The sequence below is a fragment of the Pristis pectinata genome, chromosome 2, assembly GCF_009764475.1.
Source record: "Pristis pectinata isolate sPriPec2 chromosome 2, sPriPec2.1.pri, whole genome shotgun sequence".
Classification (NCBI taxonomy): domain Eukaryota; kingdom Metazoa; phylum Chordata; class Chondrichthyes; order Rhinopristiformes; family Pristidae; genus Pristis; species Pristis pectinata.
This window is the reverse complement of record NC_067406.1, coordinates 20,483,458-20,508,042: the sequence shown is the minus strand read 5'-3', so window position 1 is coordinate 20,508,042 and position 24,585 is coordinate 20,483,458. Positions and strand designations below refer to the sequence as shown.

Genomic DNA, 24,585 nt, shown 5'->3' with positions numbered 1-24,585 from the left:
CATTGAGAACCTCACCCACTTGCACAGCTTCCAGGCACATCCTCCCACCTTTGTCCTTAATTGGACCTACCTTTACCCGATCCACCCTTCTGCTCTTCACGTATGAGAAAAAAGCCTTGGGATTCTCCTTAACCCTACTCGCCTTTTCATGTCCCCTTCCTGCTCTCCTCAGCCCTTTCTTAAGTTCCTTCCTTGCTACTCTATATTCCTCATGAGCCCTGTCCGATCCTTGCTGCTTACACCTTATGTATGCTGCCTCCTTCTTCCTAACTAGTTGTTCCACCTCTCTCATCACCCACAGTTCCTTCACCCTACCATTCCTCCTCTGCCTCACTGGGATAAATCTATCCCTAACATCCTGCAAAAGATCCCTGAACATTGACCACATCTCCATAGTACATTTCCCTTCAAAAATGTCATCCCAATTTACACTCCCAAGTTCTCGCCTTATAGCCTCATAATTCGCCTTTCCCCAGTTAAATATCTTCCCATCCTCTTTGCTCCTATCCCTGTCCATGACAATTCTAAAGGTTATGGAGCAATGGTCACTGTCCCCCAAATGCTCACCCACCGATAGATCTGTCACCTGTCCTGGTTCATTACCTAAAACTAGATCTAATATGGCATTCCCTCTAGTCAGCCTGTCAACATACTGTGTCAGGAATCCATCCTGGACACACTTAACAAACTATGCCCCATCTAAACCTTTGGTACTAAGCAGGCGCCAATCTATATTTGGAAAGTTTTAGTCTCCCATTATAATAACTCTGTTATTTTCGCAACTTTCCAAAATCTGCCTCCCAATCTGCTCCTCAGTATCCCTACTGCTACTGGGGGGCCTATAGAATACTCCCAGGAGGGTAACTGCCCCTTTCTTGTTCCTAAGTTCCACCCATATTGACTCTAGAGAGGATCCTTCTCCATTATCTACCCTTTCTGCAGCTGTAACGGCGTCCCTGACCAGTATCACCACCCTTCCTCCTCTTCTCCCCTCCTCCCTATCCCCTTTAAAACACTGAAAACCAGGAATGTTGGTTTATCATTGTCACTTGTACCAAGGTACAGTGAAAAACTTGTCTTGCATACCAATTGTACAGGTCAATTCATTACACAATGCAGTTAGATTGGGTTAGTACAGAGTGCATTGAAGTAGTACAGGTAAAAACAATAACAGTACAGAGTAAAGTGTCACAGCTACAGAGAAAGTGCAGTGCAATAAGGTGCAAGAGCCCTGTAAGAAGATTTAAAAGAACATTATTAGTAATAGCGACATAGAGTTTAAATTTAAAAGTGTAGAACGATTATAGTAAGGGTAATGAGTAAATCTGTAGAGTGCAGCTTGCAACGAGTCGCCATGCTCCGGTGCCATGACTTTTTGGGACATTCTGCAGCAGGACTGAGAGTGGAGAGGGATGATAGCCAGTAGAAAAAGAGGGGGGCAGGAGAGGTGAGAAAGGGGCAAGTAGCTGATAGGTGGATGGAGGAGGGGTGATCAGAGCATCTGCAATCTCTTGTCTCCAACAACAACTCTGTGGCCAATGTAAATATGGTGGCAATACACCAAATATATGTCACTGGTTTTGAAATGGTTTGAGATCCATAGGTTGGGAAGCCCTCCTAAGTTGTAGTGTGCTTGATTCTATGTTAGAGTGAGGTGCAGGATCATGAGGCATCCATTTATCCCATCTCCTCCACAAAAGGCAATATCTAAGGTGTTACTTCCTCAACTTTCATGCGAAGCTCGGTAGAAGCAATTTGAATAAAATGATCTCAATTGTGTACTCAATTGAAACTACTCATATATGATTATGATGTCGACTGTTCTCCTTGAACACTATGCATTTGTATCCATTATACTCTGTATAATTAGATCTCAACATCAAGATGATATTCAGAAACCATTCAAGCTTTACTGCTATCGCTGAGAATGTCAGTGGAACCCTTTGATCTAATTATAACCTTACAACTCTCACAAATTATGCTTCTCTAACTCTGGCCTCTTGTGTGTCCTCAGTTCTCATTGCTGTATTATTGTTTGTAATGCTTTCAGCTTTCCAGCCTCTAAGCTCTGGATTCTCTCTTTAAATCTCTCCACCTTACTCTCCTTCTCTAAGCTACTCTCTAAAACCTACCTTTTATCACCAAGGCATCTGACCTATAGATTAACAGAGACACAAAAGACACCAGGTGCTGGAATCTGGGATGGATGTACGTCAATATGAGTTATAGTCAACTTACCTTTGATAATGCTTTTTTGTTTCAAAGTGCCTTTGGTTGTTTTGTTTTTCTTTGCTAAAGATATGTTAGAAATGAAGACTGTTGCTTGTTTTAGCTTAAATCTACCTTTTGACCAGGGTGAAGGACCAAAGTTCACTGGTGATATATCAGGCAACAGGATGTTGAGTTGTAAAGATTAGACCACATTACAGGGGAACGTGAAGACATAAGCGAGTGCAGATGCTGGAATCTGGAGCAAAAAAATAACCTGCCGGAAGTATTCAGTGGGTCTGTGGAGGCAAAGATATGCTTGATGTTTTGGGTTGAGACCCTGCATCAGGACTGAGAGTGTAGAGGGAAGGTCGTCAGTATATAGAAGTGAGAGAAAGGGGTAAGAAGGAGACTAGTGGTTATAAGGGGCAAAGGATGAGCAGGGTATGATGGACATTTGGGGGAAGGGGAGAAGGGGGAGTGTTGAGACAGAGGCTGGTAGGTAATAGGTGGAAACAGAAAGGAGGGAGGAAGATTAGGCAGATGAAACTGGATGAGGGAGGGGAGGAAGAGGGTAGAGATAGTGGCTGGCAGGAGATAGATAGAACCAGATAGGAGAGGGATGAAGGGCAGATGGCACCAGGTAGAGGAGGAGATAGAACATCGAACACTACAGCACAGTACAGGTCCTTCGGCCCACAATGTTGCGCTGACATTTTATCCTGCTCTAAGATCTATCTAACCCTTCCCTCCCACATAGCCCCCTATTTTTCTATCATTCATGTGTCTATCTAAGAGTCTCTTAAATGCCCCTAATGTATCTGCCTCCACAACCTCTGCCGGCAGTGCGTTCCATGCACCCACCATTCTCCGTGTAAAAAAATACTTACCCCTGACATCCCCCTTATACCTTCCTCCAATCACCTTAAAATTATTTCCCCTCATGTTAGCCACTTTTGCCCTGGGATAAAGTCTCTAACTGTCCACTCGATCTATGCCTCTTATCATCTTGTACACCTCTATCAACTCACCTCTCACCCTCCTTCTCTCCAAAGAGAAAAGCCCTAGCTCACTCAACCTATCCTCATAAGACATGCTCTCCAATCCAGGCAACATCCTGGTAAATCTCCTCTGCACCCTCTCTAAAGCTTCCGCATTCTTCGTGTAATGAAGTAGAGATAGGAAAGGTGAACCGGGGAGAAGAAACCCAGGTGTATGGATGTGTGGGTGATGGACAGATGGAACACGGGGGAGGGTAAGAAATCCAGATAACAAAGAGGGAAGGGACGTAAAAGGTTAATAAAGAGAGCAAGAACTTGGGTGGACTGGTGGGAGTGGGAAAGAAAACAGATGAGGGAGGGTGTGGGTTATCTGACACTGGAAATTCAATGTTCATATCGTTAGGTTGTAGGCTACCCAAGTGGAATATTCTTCTAGTTTGGGTTTCTCTAAAAAGCTCCATCCCCCATCAGGAAGGTCTTAGGGCCCTCCACTTCTTTCTGGGACAAAATCCCAACCAGTTTCTTTCACTGACACTCTCATCTGCCTGGCAGAACTTGTTCTTACCCACAACAATTTCTCTTTTGGTAAATTGGTAAATTAGTAAATTGGTTTATTATTGTCACATTTACCAAGGTGCAGTGAAAAACTTCGTTTTGCATGCCACCCATACAGAGCATTTCATTACAATAGTGCATTGATGTAGTATGAGGTAAAACAATAACAGAATGCAGAATAAAGTGTTACAGTTACAGAGAAAGTGCAGTGCAGGTAGACAATGAGGTGGAAGGTCATAATGAGCTAGATTGTGAGGTCAAGAGTCCATTTTATCGTACTAAGGAATTATTCAATAATCTTATAACAGCGGGATAGAAGCTGTCCTTGAGCCTGGTGGTATGTGCTTTCAGGCTTTTGTATCTTCTCCCCAATGGGAGAGGGGAGAAGAGAGAATATCCAGGGTGGGTGGGGTCTTTGATTATGCTGGCTGCTTTACCAAGGCAGCTAGAAGTGTAGACAGTCTACTGAGGGGAGGCTGGTTTCCATGATGTGCTGAGCTGTGTCCACAACTCTCTGGTCATAGGCAGAGCAATTGGTGAGGGTCAAAAGGGACATGCTAAATTTCTTTAGTCTCCTGAGGAAGTAGAGGCGCTGGTGAGCTTTCTTGGCCATGGTGTCTATGTGGTTGGACCAGGACAGGCTATTGGTAATGTTCACTCCTAAGAACTTGAAGCTCTCAACCCTCTCGACCTCAGCACCGTTGATGTAAACAGGAGCATGTGCGCCACACCCCTTCCTGAAGTCAATAAACCAGCTCTTTTGTTTTACTAACACTGAGGGTAAAGTTGTTGTCATGACACCATATCACTAGGCTCTCTATCTCCTTCCTGTACTCTGACTCATTGTTATTCGAGACTCAGCCCACTACGGTGTTATCATCTGCAAACTTGTAGATGGAGTTAGAGCAGAATCTGGCCATGCAGTCATGAGTGTACAGGGAGTAGAGTAGAGGGCTAAGGACGCATCCTTGTGGGTCACCAGTGTTGAAAATAATCGTGGCTGAGGTGTTGCTATCCTTACTGATTGTGGTCTGTTGGTCAGGAAGTCAAGGATCCAGTTGTGAAGGGAGGTATTGAGTCCCAGGTCTAGAAGTTTAACTTTCTACAAACCAAAGGTGTCGCCATAGGCACTCACATGGGCCCCAGCTATGTCTGTCTTTTTGTTGGCTACCTGGAACAGTCCATGTTTCAAACATCGATGACTGCATTGCTGCTGCTTCCTGCACTGGTATGGAATTTTATCACCTTTGTCACCAACTTCCACCCTGCAATCAAATTCACTTCACAATGACAAAGGTAATGTTTTTTTAAAACAAGTTTAAGAAACTCATAAGTTTTGATGTGCACAGGGATCTTGGTGTGCTGGTTCATGAAACATGGGGCGCTACCAAATAGGTGCAGCAAGCAATTAGAAATGCAAATAGTATGGTTATCTTTACCAGAAGGAAGTTCAAGTACAGAAGACAGAGTGTCAGATGCAATCACACAGGACTTTGGTGTACCTGGAGTATAAGATAAGATACGATAGGATACGATATCTTTATTAGTCACATCTTTTGCGTAGAGTATTTTGGTGGCAGCCCTCCAGTGTCACCACACTTCTGGCACCAACATAGCATGCCTACAACTTCCTAACCCATACCAGAGCACCTGGAGGAAACCCACGCAGACACGGGGAGAACGTACAAACTCCTTACAGACAGCGGCCGGAATTGAACCCAGGTCGCTGGTGCTGTAATAGCGTTATGCTAACCACTACACTACCGTGTGTGCATTTCTAAAGAAGAATGACTTGTCTTGGAGCTAATACAGTATAAATTCATGAGCTTGATTCCAGCTCTGAGTAGGGTTTGCCCTTCTCAGTGTGAGGTTAAGGTTGGCTATAATATCTGGAGTTTAAAAGAAGGGGGGGGGGGTGATCTCATTAAGACGTAAATGACTTTGACAGGGTTCTCAGCTGTGTGTTTTCCATTTCCAGCACTCCTGCACTCACCCTCTCGCCTCACATCCAGAATATCTACTCTGCCACTTAAAACATGCCTGTTTTCTTCATACTACTGATTCTGATCAAAAGTTATTAAGCTGAAACATTAACTTTGTTTCTCTCTCCATGCATGCTCCCTGACCTGCTGAGTATTTCCAGCATTATCTCATTTTTTATTTCAGATTTAAAGCAGTTTTTTTTTGCTTCAGAGGAGGGATTGTCAGGGTGGATCCAGAGAGACAATTCCTCAGACTGAAGAATTTAGAACCAAGGAGTTGCATATAAGACTGAGATGAAGAGAAGTTCCTTTACTCTGTTGGAAAGAGGTCGGTGTTTTGGGCCGATAACCTCTCATGATGGGAAGTCATCAACCTGGGCCGTTTCTCTCTCCACAGATGCTGCCCGGCCTGCTGAGAGTTTCCAGCAATTTCCGCTTTTGTTTCAGGTTTCCAGCATCTGCAGTGCTTTCGACTTTCGACTTCTCTGGCTCAAGGGATTGTGGAGGCTCAAACACTGAGATTAATTTATTTCCCAGACTAGGGAACGCCAGGGGTGTGAGGAAGTTGGAGGAGGGCAATAGATCAGCAAGGCTGGCTGGAGAGGATGAATGGGCGAATCCTTCTCATATCTTGTACCTTCTCATCCCAAGTCGCTCAAAGTAGCCAAGAGAGTGAAACTGATTAGGGAAGGGGGTAGCCAATCACAACTCGGTCTAGGGTTGCTTTCTGATTAGGGAAGCGGGTAACCGTTCACTCTCGTGTTGCTTTCCAATGATGGGAGCCGCCTGCATTGCGATAAACTAATAGCAGAGGCTTGAATTTTTAAATGCTCCCAATCGCCACCCTTAATTTTATTTATATTCCGTCCGCGATGTAAATTTGCTTTCCAATATTGAGAGAGGTATCGCTTTGAAATTACAGGTAACACATTCTCACACGGACAGAAGCCTGAGGCATTTTTTTCTTTGGCTATATGTGAGCTTCATGGGAACATCGTGTATACCGCATGGAGGAAACACAACGGTGTTTATAAAACAATAACTTTATGGCAGGAGCCGCGGTGGCTTCTTCCCAGGGGTTCAGTTCAACTGGAGAGTTTTCCGAGCTTGATATAAATTTAATTTCAAAAGTCCCGACAGGCGATTGAAGTTAATTCGGCAAATCAGAAATCAGGCAAAGATTTACAATCAGGTGAAAGGCCAGACAACCTCAAGCGATCTTCCTGTGGTGTTTCTCGCACACTGAAACTTTACATAGAATAAATTAAAAGTTCTAGCAAGGTCTGGCTGATTTGCCTCATGCGGCGGGAGCGCCAATAGCCGTAAGGTTCCAGACTCTCTCTCGCCGCGAAGTTAATTGCCTCGAAAAAGTCTGCAGTAAAAGTTCTACAACCGAGACACGGGAGACTTCAGACGCTGGAATCTGGAGCAACAAGCAATCCGCTGGAGGAACTCAAGTTTGGCAGGGTATTGGTCGACCATTTCTTTCCTCCCACAGATGCTGCTCGACCCGCTGAGTTCCTCCAGCGGATTGTGTGTTATTCCACAGTTGGCCCCAGGACCTCATTCTCAACAGTGGAGGGAGGGGGAAGCAATCCAGGACTTTGAAATAAAACTGAAAATGCCGCAGACATTCAGGAGGTCGGGCGGCACCTGTGGAGGGACAGGGAGAGGGAGAGATATTGCTTCGGCTGGATGACCTTTCATTTGATGAAACAAACAATCTGCTGGGGGAACTCTGTGGGAGGAACTAAACTGTCGGCGTTCCAGGAACTGTTGCAGGGTTTCGAGGCGAAACTTCGACAGTTCCTTTCCCTCCACAGATGCTGCCCGGCCCGCTGAGTTCCTCCAGCAGATTGATCGTTGCTCCAGATTCCAGCATCTGCAGTCTCTCGTGTCACCTTTCGTCTGATTCCTGTTCCCTGTCGCCACCAACTTCCCCCATCCATTAAAATCTATCCCTGTGAAAGGTTGGGTCAAAATCTCCGCCTCTTCGTGGGGCGGCCGCAGCCTCGACAACCATCGGGCGAAGGAAGAGCAGTTACCGGTCACGGCACGGCCAGCCAGTCTTTCACGAGCTGCTTTTTCTGACAACTTCACCTACAAACTCACCAAAGCGTCCGTTTTCTCACTCCACATTATTAGGGATGAAAACATTATAAATGGGAGTTAGGTGGGTGATAATGGAAGTGGGGACGCTCAACATATCATTCCTATAAATCCCAGGAAATCTGTTCACTTGCTCAGCGCCAACATTTCTCTCGTTGCAACAGCTTCAGCCTGGTTTCCAGAGACCGACGTTCGTAGCCCAACTATCCGGCCACAAAGTTGATGCTGAAAAAAATCTATCTTCAAACAGTACTAACTGCATAATTCACAGATTCGGACCCAGTACCCCAAGGGAACAAAGTTATTCCAAGCCAATGCATTGAATTATTGCGGAGTTGGTGATTATTTTTTATAAGAGGTACATATTGTTCTCTATAACATTCAACTAATGGAACTGTGGAACTCGTTAAGCTACATAAACGGCTGAGACAGTTTGCTGGAATCGTGTTACAACAGGAACATTTCAGCTTTAAGGCGGTAACAAACTGCCCCAGAGTGGAAGATGATCTATTGCTGCAGGATGATTTATGTTTTACAATCTCACATTTAAACCTATCACTGGCGAGGGTGTTTTAGACCTTATAGAGAAATAAATAAATAAATAAATAAATCTTTTTATGTCAATGCGGCGCGCAGACCCTTAAATGTGAGGTCGAAAGGTTACAATAATTGTTTGACTAACGAGGTTTCGGTTGAAGCATAAATACCAGGCTGTTACTGTCGATTTGTGCAGAGGTTCAGCCGCAGCCCTACTCAACACCTGCAAGCACTGACAGTTAACAGACTCCACTAAAGTTCAACATTCAGTGAGTATACGGTGCTGTGCAGAGAACGGCGCGGCGACACAACAGCTCATTTAGCAGATGCCGCATGCATTTCCTACATTTTCTGCTTTTCCACTATTTATTGAAGAACAATAAATGTTAATAAGTTGCTATAAAACCGCTTTCTTCTTCCTCGCTTCTTTGTATTTGCCTTAAGGTTAAGCCACTGAATTAACACCAGCCTGAAGTGTGAATGCAGCATTACATTGAGATAACCACCAAATGCAAACTTGATTTAAGCATTTTAGAAGTGAAATGCAGTTTATTATCGATAGTTGTATGTGAAATCCAATGAGGTGAATTGTTCTTTCAATACAATGCATTCATGTTGATCCCTTTTTGTTTCCCACAGTACGTAAACATCTCCCCCAGAAACAGTTACGACAATGTGCAAAGTTTGGAAAGTTTTGGGTACGCTCTTTTTCGCGGTGCTGGGCTGTGTGCGGTGTCTTCCCGTGGATGGCGAGCCTCTGTGTACGGCGAGGGGCCGCGCCAAGTACAGCCTTATCTTCACGGGCAAGTGGAGCCGCACTGCCTTCCCCAAGCAGTACCCGCTGTACCGGCCTCCGGCGCAGTGGTCCCCGCTCATTGGTGAGTGTGCGCCCCCACAAATGCATCGTGGCTTTGCTTTAACTCAACTGAAGTGATCACAGTTAATCGGGACCGAGTTTGTCTATTGTGAAATAGGATCAATTATGCCCGACTCTTTCTGATTGTCTCCACTGCCCCTAATAACTAGCTTTAAAGTGAAAACTATATTTCTTCGTTTTGGTTATCATGGAAACTTGCTTCTTCCCAGTTAAAGCGGGCGGTGCTGCTGTCAGTAGACGGTTGAAATTATGGATGACACTGCCCCCTGGCGGGATCTTCACCTTCAACAACATTTCCTTCAGTAATTTTAATTTACACGATACATGGGCGTCGCCAGCATATTCTCCGACCTTAATACCTTCTGAAGGTGTTGGCTATCCGTAGTCCTAGGCAAGGCAATCCCATGCTGCTGATTGTTAGGGAGTTGCAGGATTCAGACCCAGTGATGAGAAATCAGCCAAATATTTCCAAGACAGGATAGAGTAGAGCCTGGAGAGGAACTTGTTGCTGGAGGCTTATCCAAGTGTTCGCAGCTGTTCAAGGTGGTGGCAGTTGTGGGCTTGGAATGTCACTGTTAAGAAGCTTTGGTGAGCTGCTGCAGCGTATGTTGTGGACGGCACACACAGAACTCAAGGTGCATTGCCATTGGTGGAAGAGCAGTGGATGTTTAGGATGGTGGAGTGGGTTCCATTCAAGCAGGCTTTGTCTTTGCTTTGATTTCAAGTTCTACTTTGCACGACCAGGAAAGATTCCACATTGTTGGTTAGATGCCTGTAAGTGCACTGGGAAAATTAGCGACATAGCTAGTTTTGCAGCACAGGTCTTAAGCAATAAAGCTGGAACTTGTTGGACCAGAGGCTTGGCTGTGTGTGGTGCTCTCGCATGGACTGCATTGAATTAACTTCTGGGAAGGTGGGAACTGAGGAAGAGACCAAAATATGGCATCCACTTTACACCACTGCCCGAAGATGTTTGCATATACTTCAGCATTACCTTTTGCATTCAAGTGTTAGAATCCATGATCACTTGGCTAGAATGGTCATAGAGATAAACCAGGAAGCGTTGGAAATACTCAGCAAGTCAGGCAGCACCTGTGGAGAGAGAGGGAAACATAGTTAACATTTCAGGTCAATGATGTTTTTTCTCTCTGCAGAATACTGCCTGACCTACTGGGTATTTCTAGCACTTTGTTTTCTTCTCTCCAGATTTCCAGCATCTGCAGTTTCCTGATTTACAACATTCATGGAGTTTCTGCTTTCTGTCAGTTGGTTAATTGTTCATTGTTATTCAGAAAAGGATGCAACAGAATTCCAAAGCTTAGATCTGATCTGCTTGTTGTGGGATTGATTAGAACTTTGTAATACATTGCTTCTGTGGTTTAGTGTGCATTTTCTGTAACTTTACCATATTGACACCTCATTTTAGTTAAGCCTTAAGTTATTATTATTGAATCAGGGTTGGATCTCTGGCTTGATGTTATCGGTAGAGTGAAGAATGCGCTGGAGCATGAAGTTATATGTTGAATTAGAATATAATTCTGCTGTTGATCTCCCACAGTCCCTCGGACGCCTAGTTTTGAGCTGCTCGATCTGATCTGATTATAACACTAGTGCCACACAAACAGTGCAGGGTGTTCTGTGTGAAGGCAAGGCAAGTACTGTGTGATGGTCACTCCCACTGATATTATCATGGATAGAGGCATCTGCAATGGATAGGTAGGTGAGAACAAGGTCAAGAACATTTTCCATTGCATCATATTGGATAAGTAAGTTCATCCTGTCTAGTTTCTCTCTCCACCTGTTACAGGTACAGTCTGTCCTTCAGGATTCTGCATTGGATTGCCAGGAAACCATGCTGGTGATAAACCTTGAATTTGTGATGGGATGAGTTTTAATTGCCACCATGGTCAGCGCAGACATCGTGGGCTGAAGGGCCTGTTCCTGTGCTGTACTCTTCTACGTTCCCCATTCCAGAGTGGGGGCGTACACTCTGTGACTTGTTATTTCCTTTCTCCAAGGACTATTAGACTTCAGAAAGTGGTCCTCATGACTTTAGCTCAAGGACTGTGCATGTTGAACATTGATGATTTGCTAACTGACCAGAGTTTGAACTTATCCTGCTAGAATATATTACCAGTTATTTTCTAGCACACTGTCACTTCGTACAATATTGAAATTCTAAAACCTCCTGTGTCATGCTATATATGAGTTGCAGTACAAAGTTGGTTGCTTTACATCAATGAGTATTTATTATTCTGGATGGGATTTTTTTTGGGGGGGGTGGGTGAGTGCAATTACCAACATTTGGCCCTGCCATGAGCTCAACAGCACTCAAGGTACACAGTGGGACAGTTTCCAAAAGCTCCCTGTTATTTCTGAGGAAGGTTAAAAATGGCTTTCACTACCATGCTGTGGAAATTCCAGTGAAGGATCTTCACTCTGTCTGTATAATTACAATGGACAGTGACACAGTATATCTGCACCCTTTCTTTTCTGTACATGGGACTCATTTCCTTACCTCTGTCTGAAGCCTTGTTTGGACCTGCAAATTTAACGTTTTTTGTATTAATACCATGTTTTGTGGGTGAATTGACTTAGTAAAAAAAAACCTTGTTCTTTAAGTGCTATTGCATCTCAGTTCATTAACTGGATTGCTAACTTATCCCAAAACTTGATCTTCTAAAAGCCCATGGTCCTTTTGGTATTAAAAATTGGATTTTGAGTTTTAAAATAAACTGTGCCACTTAAAAATACAAATAATGAGATTCGGTATTTTTCTTGTTTCGTTGGTAACTGTAAAACTAACTTTTGAGGCACATTGAAATTATTCTATACTGCCTCTGATCCTATGTACTTTCCTATCTTTTCTGTTAAGGCAGGGAAAATACTTTATACCTATGATTATGTGCAGCCTCAAATACCAGTTTTGAGGCTGACTGGTTGCTGTATATTAGACAGATGGAGGAGGAGAGAAATGTTTGTTATAACAGCAAACATGGGTCATTTTGACACTGCAAGGAACTGCAGCATCAGGGGGCTGTATGACCTGCTGAGCCTGCTTTGTCAGTCAGTAAGATTTGGCTGATCCTGCACTTCAAGTTCACTTCCTCACGCAATCACCATATCCCTCATCATGTTAGCATTCAAAAAAACTACGCATCTCAGCCTTGGATATGCTCAATGACTAAGCATTCACAGCCACTGGAATAAATAATTCCTAAGATTTGCAGTTCTCTGCATGAAGAAATTTCTCCTCATCTTGGTCCTAACTGACTGACCTGTTATCCTCAAGCTAAATAATCTTTATGCAGAAGATATTATTGTGTGATAAAGATACTTAAGGGTCAGCAATGGCACAAAGGCATTTCATTCTTGAGGACTGGAGCACATAATCTGGGCTAACAATTTATTTATTGCAATTCTGAGGGAGTTCTGCACAGTTGGAGGTACCATCTTTTGGATGTTAAGTTGAATTTCTGCCTGGTCTCGGATGAATGCAAAATAATCGATGCTGCTGTTTGGGAGAGTAAAGCAAGTCTCTCAGCTAACATTCAGTCCTCAACCAATATCGCTAAAACTGTTCCCATTGGCAGGAAGATCAAGAATCAGAGAGCACAGAATGAAGTGATTGACAAATGAATCAAAAGTAGTGAGGAAAACTGTTTTAAGCATTCAATAGTTAGGATCTGGAATGCATTGCTGGTGAATAGTGGTGTCTGATTCAATTGTAGCATTCAAAGGGGATCCAGATAAATACCTGATAGGAAAGGAGTAAGCAGGGCTTTGGGGAAAGTGTGGGGAAGTTAGAATAACTGGATTGCTTTTGCATGGAGTCAGTACAGACTTGGTGGTTCAAATGGCCTTCTGTAGTGTACAGAGAGTGGTGCAGTTATGGGTACTTCCTGAATGTAGATTTTTTTCTGGACTCAGTAGTTGGACATGCTTTGTTTTTGGTGTTCTGTTTTAATTGCATGAATATAAGAAATATTTTTGAATGAATACAATTGATGCTCTTCTTTACACAGTGGTCACCCACAGCAGTGACTACCACATGTGGCGGGTGGGTGAATATGCCAGTAATGGAGTGCGTGAGTTTGTGGAGAAAAGCGAGGCTTGGTCTTTGATGCGAGAGGTTGAAGCATCAGGCGAGAAAATCCAAAGTGTCTATGGAGTTTTCTCAGCACCAGCTATCCCTACTGGTGTGGAACAGACTTCAACTGAATTTGAGGTGCATGCCAGGCATTCTCTTGTGAGTATTCACTTACCTTTGTTAATCAACATTCTTTTATGTTATAATTTAACCTGGAAAATTTCCACATTTTTTTCTAAGCCACCAACTATTCCACCTCAAGTGTCCAGCGCTGAACTGGATGGTTAATGATTTTGATGTCACATATGACCTTTCGATCATATATCCATGCCAATATTAAAACCAACTACTATAAGCTCTATAGTGTTTTGCATAAAATTATCTACTGCTGAAACTCTTATTTCCAACTTGAAGGTCCCAAGGAATTTCTGGATGGCCCCTTGTAATCTATTCTCTGTCAATTCAACGCCATCTAAAATCTCTGCTAGTAGCAACAAGACCTGTTTGCCCATCTTGCCTGTACTTGCATTGGTTTTTGTTTAAACAAGGTCTTGGTGTTAAAATTTTCCTTGTGGTCAAATCCATTTGTGAGCTCATTCTGCTCAGTTTGCAATGACCCCTGATACCAGGGGTCCCCAGGTTGTCGGCATCCTCTACTGCTGGTTTTAGTCCATTCAAGAGCTTAATCCCTCTATGGCTGTTGGGCATATATTCAGCAGCCTGGGCCCTGTCTTTGAGAATACCCCACCCCACCCCCCAAAAAAATAGCCACTACCTCTCTTTCCTCCTTTTCAGTTGCTTTGCATGAGCCAACCATCTCTCCGGCACTAGTACACTGCAAGTCCACTTCAGTGGAATGGTAGACCCAGTATCTCCTCAACATTAATGCACAGTATATTCACTCCAGGACAGTGGTGGAGCCTGCATCACCTCAGCACTAAAGCACAGCAAGTCCACTCCTTGACATGTTACTCCTTGGTTGCTGCCGGTTCCTTGTGGACCCCACATCTCTCCAACACCAATACCAACTCAAGTTTGTTTTTGAAGTTGACAATGGGAAAACAACTCCAAAAACTATGAAATAAAACAGAAATTGCTAGCACAGGCAAGATACTCGCCTGTACTCTATTACCCATCTTAATGACTGCAAGGGAACCCGCAGAAAAATTCCCCCCAAACATACTTTTACCTACAATCTATTGGCATAGGGTGAGATCAGCTGCTTGATCTTTCTGTTTACCATGTATGATCACAGCAGAACGATTAACCAAGTTCCTTGTGCTTATTTCCAGATGTCCTTTATTGCTCGCATTGTGCCAAGTCCAGACTGGTTTGTAGGTAGTGACAGTTTTGATCTGTGTGAAGGAGATACTTGGAAGGAGCAAATCTCTGTAGATCTGTATCCCCATGATGCTGGAACAGACAGTGGCTTCACTTTCTCATCTCCAAATTTTGCTACTATTCCCCAAGAGATGATCACTGAGGTAACAGTATAATGGAAAGCATCCATACAAAGTACAGCCATTGAAAAGGGAATCCTACAAGTATGCTACCAGTACTTTTGTGGTCAAAAATGTTAATTTCCACCCATTTCTCAGTGTCCTAATGACTTGGCAGATATGACATTGTACAAATCCTGAAGATTCCAACCTTGCCTCTTGAAATGTCCAAATTATTTGCTATGGTAGTTGAAGTGTCCTGATTGACCACAGAACGCCACATATGTTGACAACACCCTTGAGCTCGACTGTGATGCATCTGTGGTCATGAATATCACTGTGGAGGGTGTTTGAGGGAAGACAACTTTGAGGCACTGAAAGTCAGCTGACATAAGTGGCACTGCTCCCCATCACAGAACAGTGCTTCTAGGAGATGTGAGGTAGTGGATACTTGTGGGACTGTACTGCTTGATGGGTCAGCACATCCAGGAGATGAAAGTCAGAGTACACCCGAAGGACGTCAAACTGAAAATGTTGGAAACATTCATCAGGGCAGCAGAAAGAGAGACTAAGTCAGAACTAAGGGCCTCATACCTGAAGCATTAACTGTTTCTCTTTCTCCAGATGCTACCTAACCTGCTACTGTTTCTACCATTTTCTGTTTATTATCTCAGAATTTAACCATCTGCAGATTTTTGGATTTTCATATACCTGCAGACCTATAAGGTCACTGTCATCGTCAGCAAAGCACTGTGTGTACTCATGGCTCTATGCTCCAGTATCAGGGGAGAGCTTTCAACCAAATAAAATATTTTACTTTTGTTTACTCTTACTATCTTACATTTGTCCATTTATATTGTAATCTAGTACTTTTTTTCTAAGCACTAATTTGCATATAAATCAAAGTGGATACTAACTTCTTGGATCATGTTTTCTGATTTGCGTGTGAGTAATGTATGATTTATTATGTTATAATTACCTGACATCCAATGCTTCTTTATACTTTTACACATGAACATGCCTGAATAATATAATTTACTAAATCTCCATGATTTCAGAAACTGTTTATACATTATCTATTTTATGCCAACATTTTAGTGATTGAGATAGTTATGTTATTGCCAGTAGCTTTATACTTACTTGTCGTATGTGCTTCCATCATGTAGATAACATCGAGTTCACCAAGTCATCCCGCAAACTCGTTCTTCTATCCCAGACTGAAGCAACTGCCTGCAATTGCAAGAGTAACACTGACTAGGCTGAAGGATAGCCAGCTAATTGGGATTTCTACAGTTCAGTCCAATCTTTTTCCCATGGGAAATGAAATAGATGACTCTGTGTCAGGTGTGTTATATAAAGCTCTTAATGCAAATTTAAGTGGGAAATAATTATCTGCTGATTTGCTATCTGCGTACCATGAATCTCCAACAAGATTATATACCTAGAATGGGAATAACTAAGATGCTTCTTTCAAAGGGCTGACACGGACAGTGGGTCAAATGGCTTCCTCCTGTGCTGAATTACTCTCAGATTTATTTAACCTTTACTCTTATTGTGGTTTCAGTTTCCAGTTCAATCCAGTCATAGTTTTCCAGTTTATTTCAATTAATTCAATAACTACACTAAACTGTACCATTTTAGAATTCTTTTCAGTCAGGTATTTATCCAACTTTGTCAATGTAAGAAAACTTGGAAGGAGGAAAGACCATTTCACCCATCAAGGCTGCCAATTGATTTTCTCGGTCATGGACTCTTAAATATTGGTACATTACATTCAGTCCTCATTATCTGCTGATTTACTATCTGTGTGCTCACAAGGTTGGCCCCAGACCCATCTCGACTTCTATTGAATGAATATATCTACATAGAGGCTGTCTCTAGGTAACAAATGAGTTCAATTTTTACACAAGTCGAAAAATACACAAAAATCACTCTTTGGTACAGTATTGTAATGAATGGGATCAAAAGCACATAAAACTAATAATTGCTAAAAATGGAGAGGGAAACTAGTTCTGCCATTCGTAGGAATGAATGTATGGCTGTATGTCAGACTTTTGAATTTAATAATATTATGGGAGCTCAGTTGTACATAGGGGTGTCCATAAATTAGGTGTTTGTAACCTGGGGACAGCCTGTACATGTACACATTGAGGAACCAGTATTTCCTGTATAAATAGGGATGATTAGTTTCCAGACTAGTGCAAAGTGGCTCCCTGCTGTGTGCTGTTCCAGTAGGGAGCTGCATTTGGTAATTTCAAAGCCAATCACTGTCTGTACGTTTCAATACATTAAATGGAAGTAGTTTGTTAACTAATATCAAACTACTTCCATTGGTTTATAAAATTGAGGGGCATAGATAGGTTAGAGAGTCAGTATCTTTTTCCTAGGGTAGGAGAGTCAAGAACTAGAGGGCACAGGTTTAAGGTGACACAAGAGAAACTGTAGATGCTGGAAATCTGGAGCAACACACGCAAAATACTGGAGGAACTCAGCAGGTCAGGCTGACTCTATAGAGGGAAATGAACAGTCGACATTTATGTGCCGAGATCCTTCATCAGGACTGGAAGGGAAGAGGGCAGAAGCCAGAATAAAAGGGTAGGAGGAGGGGGAGGAGCACAAGCTGGCAGGTGATAGGTGAGTCCAGGTGAGAGGAGAAGGTATGTAGGTGGGGAAGGGGAGGGGTTAAAAGGGAATGATGTGAGCAGCTGGGAGGTGATAGGTGGAAGAGGCAAAGGGCTGAAGAAGAAGGAATCTGATAGGAGAGGGCAGTAAACCATGGAATAAAGGGAAGGAGATGGGCAGGTTGTGAGGAGGGGAAGGGGATAAAGAAGGGGTGAAGGGGCCACAAAGAATGAGAGAAAACAAGGGGGGGGGTAAGGGGGATTGGCTACTGGAAATCAGTGGTGAATATCTGGAGTGGGCTGCCAGAGGAGGTGATGGAGCCAGGTACAATTACAATGTTTCAAATAAAAATTTCAAAGATTTCCGTTCTATTTCTATTCAATTTTTCTATGTTTCAAAGAAAGAGACAGATATTTGGATAGAAATGGTGCAGAGGGATGTGGACTTAATGTTGGCAACTGGGATTAACATAGATGGGCATCACAGTCAGCATGGACAAGGTGGGCCAGAAGGGTCATCATTATTTCCTTTCAGATATTTAAACATTTTAATGTGTTTATTAATGCATGTTGATGCTATTAGAAATTATAGGGAATATTTTTCCATTGGTAAGTGGGGGGGGTGCGGATGTCTGTATGTCATACATAGAGGGCATTATAGTGCTTTGTGTCTTTTTGTTATCCATGAAGTCTCTGACTCTATGCCTTGCAGTAAACAAGGACTTGGTATAAACAGAACAGTTAATAATTTAACCCTCTGCCCCTTTTCTATTGATTGATCAAATTCTCTTAAAGTTCTATGTAAATACAAGATTCATATCTGGAATATTGCATTCATTTCTGGTCGTCCCATTATAGGAAGGATGTGAAGGCTTTGGAGAGGGTGCAGAAGAGGTTTACCAGGATGCTGCCTGGATTAGAGGGCATGTACTGTAAGGAGAGGTTGGACAAACTTGGATTGTTCCTTCTGGAGCAATGGAGGCTGAGGGGAGTCGTGAAAGAAATTTATAAGATTATGAGAGGTATAGATAGACAGCCAATATCTTTTTCCCAGGGTCGAAATGTCTAACACTAGAGGGCTTGCATTTAAGATGCAAAGGGGCAAGTTCAAAGGAGATGTGTGGGGCAAGTTTTTTTTACAGAGAGTGGTGGGTGCCTGGAATGCACTGCCAGAGGTAGTAGTGGAGGCAAATACGATAGAGGTGTTTAAGAGGTGTTCAGGTAAGCCCATGAATGTGCAGAGAATGGAGGGATATGGACATTGTGCAGGCAGAATGGATTAGTTTAGTTAGGCTTTTAATTACTAGTTTAATTAGTTTGGGGCAACATGTGCTGTACCGTTCTATGTTAATGAAGATTGCGGAAGTATAATTCAAGAGTTTAAGCTAGTTCCTATTTCCAATGCTCATCTTCTTACCCCTAGGCCTCAAAATCAAAATGGTAGAACTAAGGCTTACTCACAGCATAATAACAATTCTGCAATCTCTCAATCCCATAAAGAGATTCAATAGTACCAGAATATGGCTCACCACCACCACCTTCTAAAGCCCAGTCAGGGGTGGCAATAAATTTTAGTTTTGCCAGCAATGCACACCACCGAAAAACTGAATTAAAAAGAAAAATCTATGTAACTCAATGTAAGCCAACTTGACTAAATAAAACTCTTATCTTACAGAAAAGAATCTGAAAGAAAGTCACACAAGTCTGTGATGAGTAGTGTATCGCAGGGGTCGGTGATGGGACCTTTGCTGTTTGTGATATATGTTGTGAAATATACTATGGCTTGGATGTGAATGCAGGAGGTATGATTAGTAAGTTTGCAGATGACAGAAAAAATTGATGTTATGGATAGCAAGGACCAGATGGAAAGTTGGGAGGTGACATAGAAAGGTGACATGGAGATCCAGGAGGATAGTGTTAATTTAAACAAATTATGTGCTTTATTATACATTGTTTCTCTAATATGTGCCTACTGCAAATAGACAGACAGCTTCTTTACAGAGGCAGTCTTGCTGGAACCTTAGCCCTAAATGTTAATCATGTTCTACAGTTCTTAACTGATGCCGAACATTATAGAAGTCAAAAATGTATCACTTACTTTCCTGTTCATGGGATCCTGCTGTGGGAGTTTGATTGTTTTGAAAGGCTTTTGTAGGAAAATAAAACAATTTGTACTTCTTGTTAAAGTGTTGACAAGGAGTAATAGAAATTGATCTTAGATATTTTATCAATTGATTAACCGATAATTAATTTTAAAACAACAAGATGGGTTGCATTTCACTTAAAAATGTCTTCTGTGACTGAAATTCCTCTTGCAACAATTTTTTTGCACCAACTAATTGCAACTGACTGTATGTTCATTACAGAGACCCCACTGGATTGTGAAGTTTCCACATGGTCTTCCTGGGGCTTGTGCATGGGGAAATGCTCAGAGATGGGTATTAAGCACCGCACTCGCTACATCAGGTTGAATCCAGCCAATAATGGTAACCCATGCCCAGTGCTGGAGGAGGAGGAGCAATGTGTTCTGCACAACTGCGTGTAACAGCACCACCCAGTGATGACAAACCATATTGACAACCTTTGTTGGATTTCAAGGGCTGAATCTTACCAAAGATGGGATCCTCATGCAATACCAATGAATTCAATTGTTAGTAATTCAGGGTTTTAAATGCCAGCTGCATTGACAGTTATTTCATGTTAACACTATTTTTATTCTGTCAAGTTTGCCGTCCACTAGGTGAAACATTAAGTTTCTCTCTACTTTGTTTATCATCAATAATTCAGTAATTAGTTTAAGCCTTGAATCAAAACTGTAGTCATGGATACACAGCAGTAAACTAATCTCTTGAGCGAACTCGTAGATTAGACTGCACCTTGGAAATCATTCCCAGCATCTTGCATTATTTATACTGTGCACCATTTCAATTTACATGAACTTCTGGGTTCTATTGCTGCTTTTATGGTGTGGAAGGCAATATGTGAATGCCTTCCCAAATCTTCATCCATGATGGTATTTGTACAAGAAGATTGATGACAGTTTTAGTAATGTTCATTTTATAATCTGAATTTAATTACTTGGCAGTACTATGTGCAGTAGCTAGTTAATAGTTCTGAGATAATAACCAAAGGAATTGATTTGAAAATGGGGATGTTAATTCGCTTTTTGCCCATGTGTTCTTATTTAAGAGCTGCCTTGTTCCATAAATTTACTAGATGAGTGAATGGGTCTTAAGAGATTGCAATCACTTTTCTTAGGCAAACAATATACCTTGAAGACCTTGAGCGTTAACAAATAGCAGTGCCCTGATTAGTTAAGGAGAGTGATTATGTTATCCACATGCACAATTTCTCCCTGAGAAAGCATTTTGACATTAGCTACAAGCATTTTGCAACAAATTGCAGTTTCACTTTTACCCAGTCCTATCTTTTGGGTAGAAGTCCAACCAAAATTTTGCAGAAATCAATATGGTGCTTCAATTAATGGAACTGTTTCAACCCAGCTTTTCTACACCTTGTAAATATCTTTATTGCTTGTCAAGGAGATTCATGTATTTCAATGTAATATTTAACAAACCCTGTTTTTCATTCTTTGGCTTGTTGCCTCCTGAAATGTTGGCGCTAGTGTTAATTTTGAACCTTGCATTAGATTAACCCAAGTTACAAATTTCAATTTAAAGTTATATGGATTTGAAATTGATATAATAAGTGATGCAATTGCTTCAGCTTTGAATGCTTCAGAGAATAAATTAAAATCAGAAGCCAAAAAAGGCGATATGTATATAGAAAGATATATGTATGTATCCTTGACATAAGAACAGCTTAAGTATTTCAATAATCTATTAGGAGGTCACTCAAACCAATTAATGCTCACTGGAATTTACCAATTATCTAACATTCTGCTGGGATCCAATGATTAAAATGTATAGATTTGAGTGATTAACATATTGTTGTGAGACATTTTGTGGTGTCATGAAAATGATTGGATTTGAGGTAATTTCTCAGGAAAACTGAATTGTAAACCAATAATTTCAACTCATTGTTTGTGGGGAGAGTAGTGTACATGACTCTTCACTAAAAGGGAAAGAAAATCTGTGGAAGAGTCACCTGATTATACGTAGCTTCATTGACCAATCATAGAATAGAATTAATTGGGAGCTTTTTTATGTCAGTAAATTGAGAGGTCCCCAATTATCACTTATTCTTGTGGACTTGCTAAGGCACTTCAGAAAATAATTAGAAGTTCAACATAGTGGTATGCCTGGGTAGGGACAGTATATTTCTTCTTTTAAATGACATTAATGAACCAGTTAGGTTTTCTGAAAAATTTGTATTCTTGATTTCCAGATTTTTTAAGTTGAATACAATTCCTCATATTGGTGTTCCAATGACAATGGATTATTTGTACAGTAACATAACTACTGAACTACCACATCCCTAGTGATTTCTGCTACCAAGAACTTGGGGGGGAAATTGGTGTATTTATTAAGGTCCCACTTTGAAAGTGTATCCCAAATTAATTAAGCATCACAAAACAATGAAGTATAATGAATTTTATTTTAGTTGAACAAAGATCGTTTGGTTTACTGGTGACTGCTGAGTGGAGAACTTGTTGGTCTTTCAAACTTGTGGGATGCACGTGAGATATACACAGTGAAAGAAAATCAAAGAAACTGCAGGTGCTGGAAACAAAAACAGAAATGCTAGAAACACTCAGCAGGCCAGACAGCATCTGAGGAAGGAGAAACAGTTGACAGTTTGGGTCTGAGACCCTTCATTAGAACCATTCATAGTTCTGACGAAAGGTTGCGACCCAAAACATTAACTGTTTTTCCTCAAAACAAGACCACAAAATACTGTTTCCAGCATTTTCTGATTTTATTTGTTCTAAATATCCATGGTGCATAAGTAACATACCAACAGTAACAAGGCAACTAAATTACATGTTTTATATTGCTATGATGACAGTTGGTCAATATTTCAATTAGTTATCTTGTGTATTCTTTATCTGCCACAATATTTACTTTATGTAAATAATATTGTAACATTTTATCTCCCTTTTCAATGGTTCAATGAAATGTTGGGTTTGGAGTGAGGAATGCATTGGCATAGCTTGAATATATGGCACATGGACAGTAATATGCCTTTTTCTCTGGCATGGGTAGTGTGCCATAGAACATAACAGCACATAACATAACATCTTCATAGAACATAACAGCACAGTACAGGCCCGTCAGCCCACGATGTTGTGCCGACAGCTTATCCTGCTCTAATATCTATCTAACCCTTCCCTCCCACATAGCCCTCCATTTCTGTATCATGCAATCTTCATTTTATCGAATTCATTACTTCTCACTTCATTCACCCATATAATAACAGAACACAAGGTTAGCTTTGAGGGCAGGATGCATTAACAGTTTCAATTTAGAAGAAATATAGGGTTGTTTTAATGGAGGTATTTAAATCGATCAAGGAATTTTAATCGAGGCATTTAAAATGATCAAGGAATTTGATAACTATGGGGAATCTCTGCAGTTGTAGAAAAGTCTGTGACCATTAGACCATTGAGGAGTGAAATCAGGAAGGGTATTATTGCACAAAGGACAGCTGATATCTGGAACTATCCATCCAAAGAGTGAGTGAATTGAAATGAAATGTTCAAAACTGAGATTGAGTGTTTTGTTAGGTGTGGTGTTAAAGGACACTCACAATGGCAGGTACATAGGTGAAGCACAGGCCAACTGTGATCTGACTGAGTGATGACAGGTGCGAGGAACTCAATGTCCTGCTCCTGTTCCTATGTTCATCTGAACTCTAAAAATGCATGAGTTATACTGTGCTCTGATTTGTATTTTGTAAAATGGATGCACAAAATCAATTTGCACTTGCACTTGGGGGTTCTTAATTTTGAATTCTAGCATTGTGCATTATTTTAATACTGAAAGGACTACTAGAAAAGGCATTGCTACAGTTTGCTTATATCCTCTGCTTATGTGCCACAGTCTGTACTTTCAAAAGGTACTGTATTTGCTGTTATCTAAATTCTTACTTTATTTCCACTGAACATGTATTTGTATATACTTGACTGCGTGTACATTGTTGTATTTAATTCTACAGTTGCCTAAGCTAACATCTTTTATACTTGTTTGAATCAAATTAAAGAAAAAAGAATATTTTGACTGCTTGTTCTAAATGGGAAAAATAAATGCTCTAAATAGTAAAATTAAAGTCAGAACTAAACTTAAATTCTTTGATTATTTTTACATATGCTATCAGATCTCTGCTCCATTAGTTTCTGTTAAGGCATATTTGGGTCCAGTGGTAAAACTTATTTGTAGTTGGTAGCACAAAATGCATAATACAGCAGCAGATATACTTTGTATTCCACATCGACAATTTGGATGTGTTGACACTAATGGAACCAAGTTCTAAAGGTGGAGTACAGCATGCAAACGTTTGTGTCATGCACTTCATGTAAATAGGTAAGGACAAATTTCTGGAGGCGGCACGGTAGTGTAGCAGTTAGCGTAACACTATTACAGCGCCAGCGACCCAGGTTCCATTCCGCAGCTATCTGTAAGGAGTTTGTACATTCTCACCGTGTCTGCGTGGGTTTCCTCCGGGTGCTCTGGTTTCCTTCCACATTCCAAAGACGTACAGGTTAGGAGCTGTGGGCATGCTATGTTGGCACCGGAAGAGTGGTGACACTTGTGGGCTGCCCCCAGCGTATTCTCAGTAAAGCAAAAAGATGCATTTCACTGTGTGTTTCAATGTACATGTGACTAATAAATAAATACCTATTTATCTATAAAGATGCTGGAGGAACTCCAAGGGTCAGGCAGCATCAGTGCAGGGAAATGGACAGTCAACATTTTGGGTCAAGACCCTTCGCCTGGACCGAAAGGTAGAGGGGAGATAGGCAGTATAAAAAGGTGGAAGGGGTGGAGCTAGAGCTTCCTAGGAGCAACTGGGTAGATCAAGAGGAGAGACAAATGGAGAGAGAGAGGGAGTAGTTTATGGAGAATTCAATGTTCGTGCTGTGGGATTGTAGACTACAGAGGCAGAATATGAAGTGCTGTTCCTCCAGTTTGCATTTAACCTCACCATGGCAGTGGGGGAGGCTGACGACAGCCATGTTGGTGTGGGATTGGGGAGGTTGAATTAAA

The 24,585-nt window shown here is 41.6% G+C and overlaps 1 protein-coding gene across 1 annotated transcript; it reads left to right on the top strand.

Annotated features, from left to right (window-relative positions):
• The first annotated feature begins 9,065 nt into the window (after nucleotides 1–9,065).
• On the top strand, nucleotides 9,066–20,047 carry spon2b (spondin 2b, extracellular matrix protein). Its single transcript, XM_052033770.1, has 6 exons — nucleotides 9,066–9,270; nucleotides 13,295–13,518; nucleotides 14,652–14,843; nucleotides 15,965–16,135; nucleotides 18,920–18,929; nucleotides 19,786–20,047. Exons 1-6 carry the CDS (start codon nucleotides 9,066–9,068, stop codon nucleotides 19,962–19,964), a joined length of 981 nt encoding a protein of 326 aa, XP_051889730.1. The 3' UTR covers nucleotides 19,965–20,047.
• The last annotated feature ends 4,538 nt before the right edge of the window (nucleotides 20,048–24,585 follow it).

What these genes read in the sequence shown, in the direction of transcription:
- spon2b (XM_052033770.1), top strand. Translation starts at nt 9,066, where the DNA reads ATGTGCAAAGTTTGGAAAGTTTTGGGTACGCTCTTTTTCGCGGTGCTG. An exon ending in GCAGTGGTCCCCGCTCATTG is followed by an intron (nt 9,271 to 13,294) that starts GTGAGTGTGCGC and finishes TTCTTTACACAG; the next exon opens with TGGTCACCCACAGCAGTGAC. An exon ending in TGCATGCCAGGCATTCTCTT is followed by an intron (nt 13,519 to 14,651) that starts GTGAGTATTCAC and finishes GCTTATTTCCAG; the next exon opens with ATGTCCTTTATTGCTCGCAT.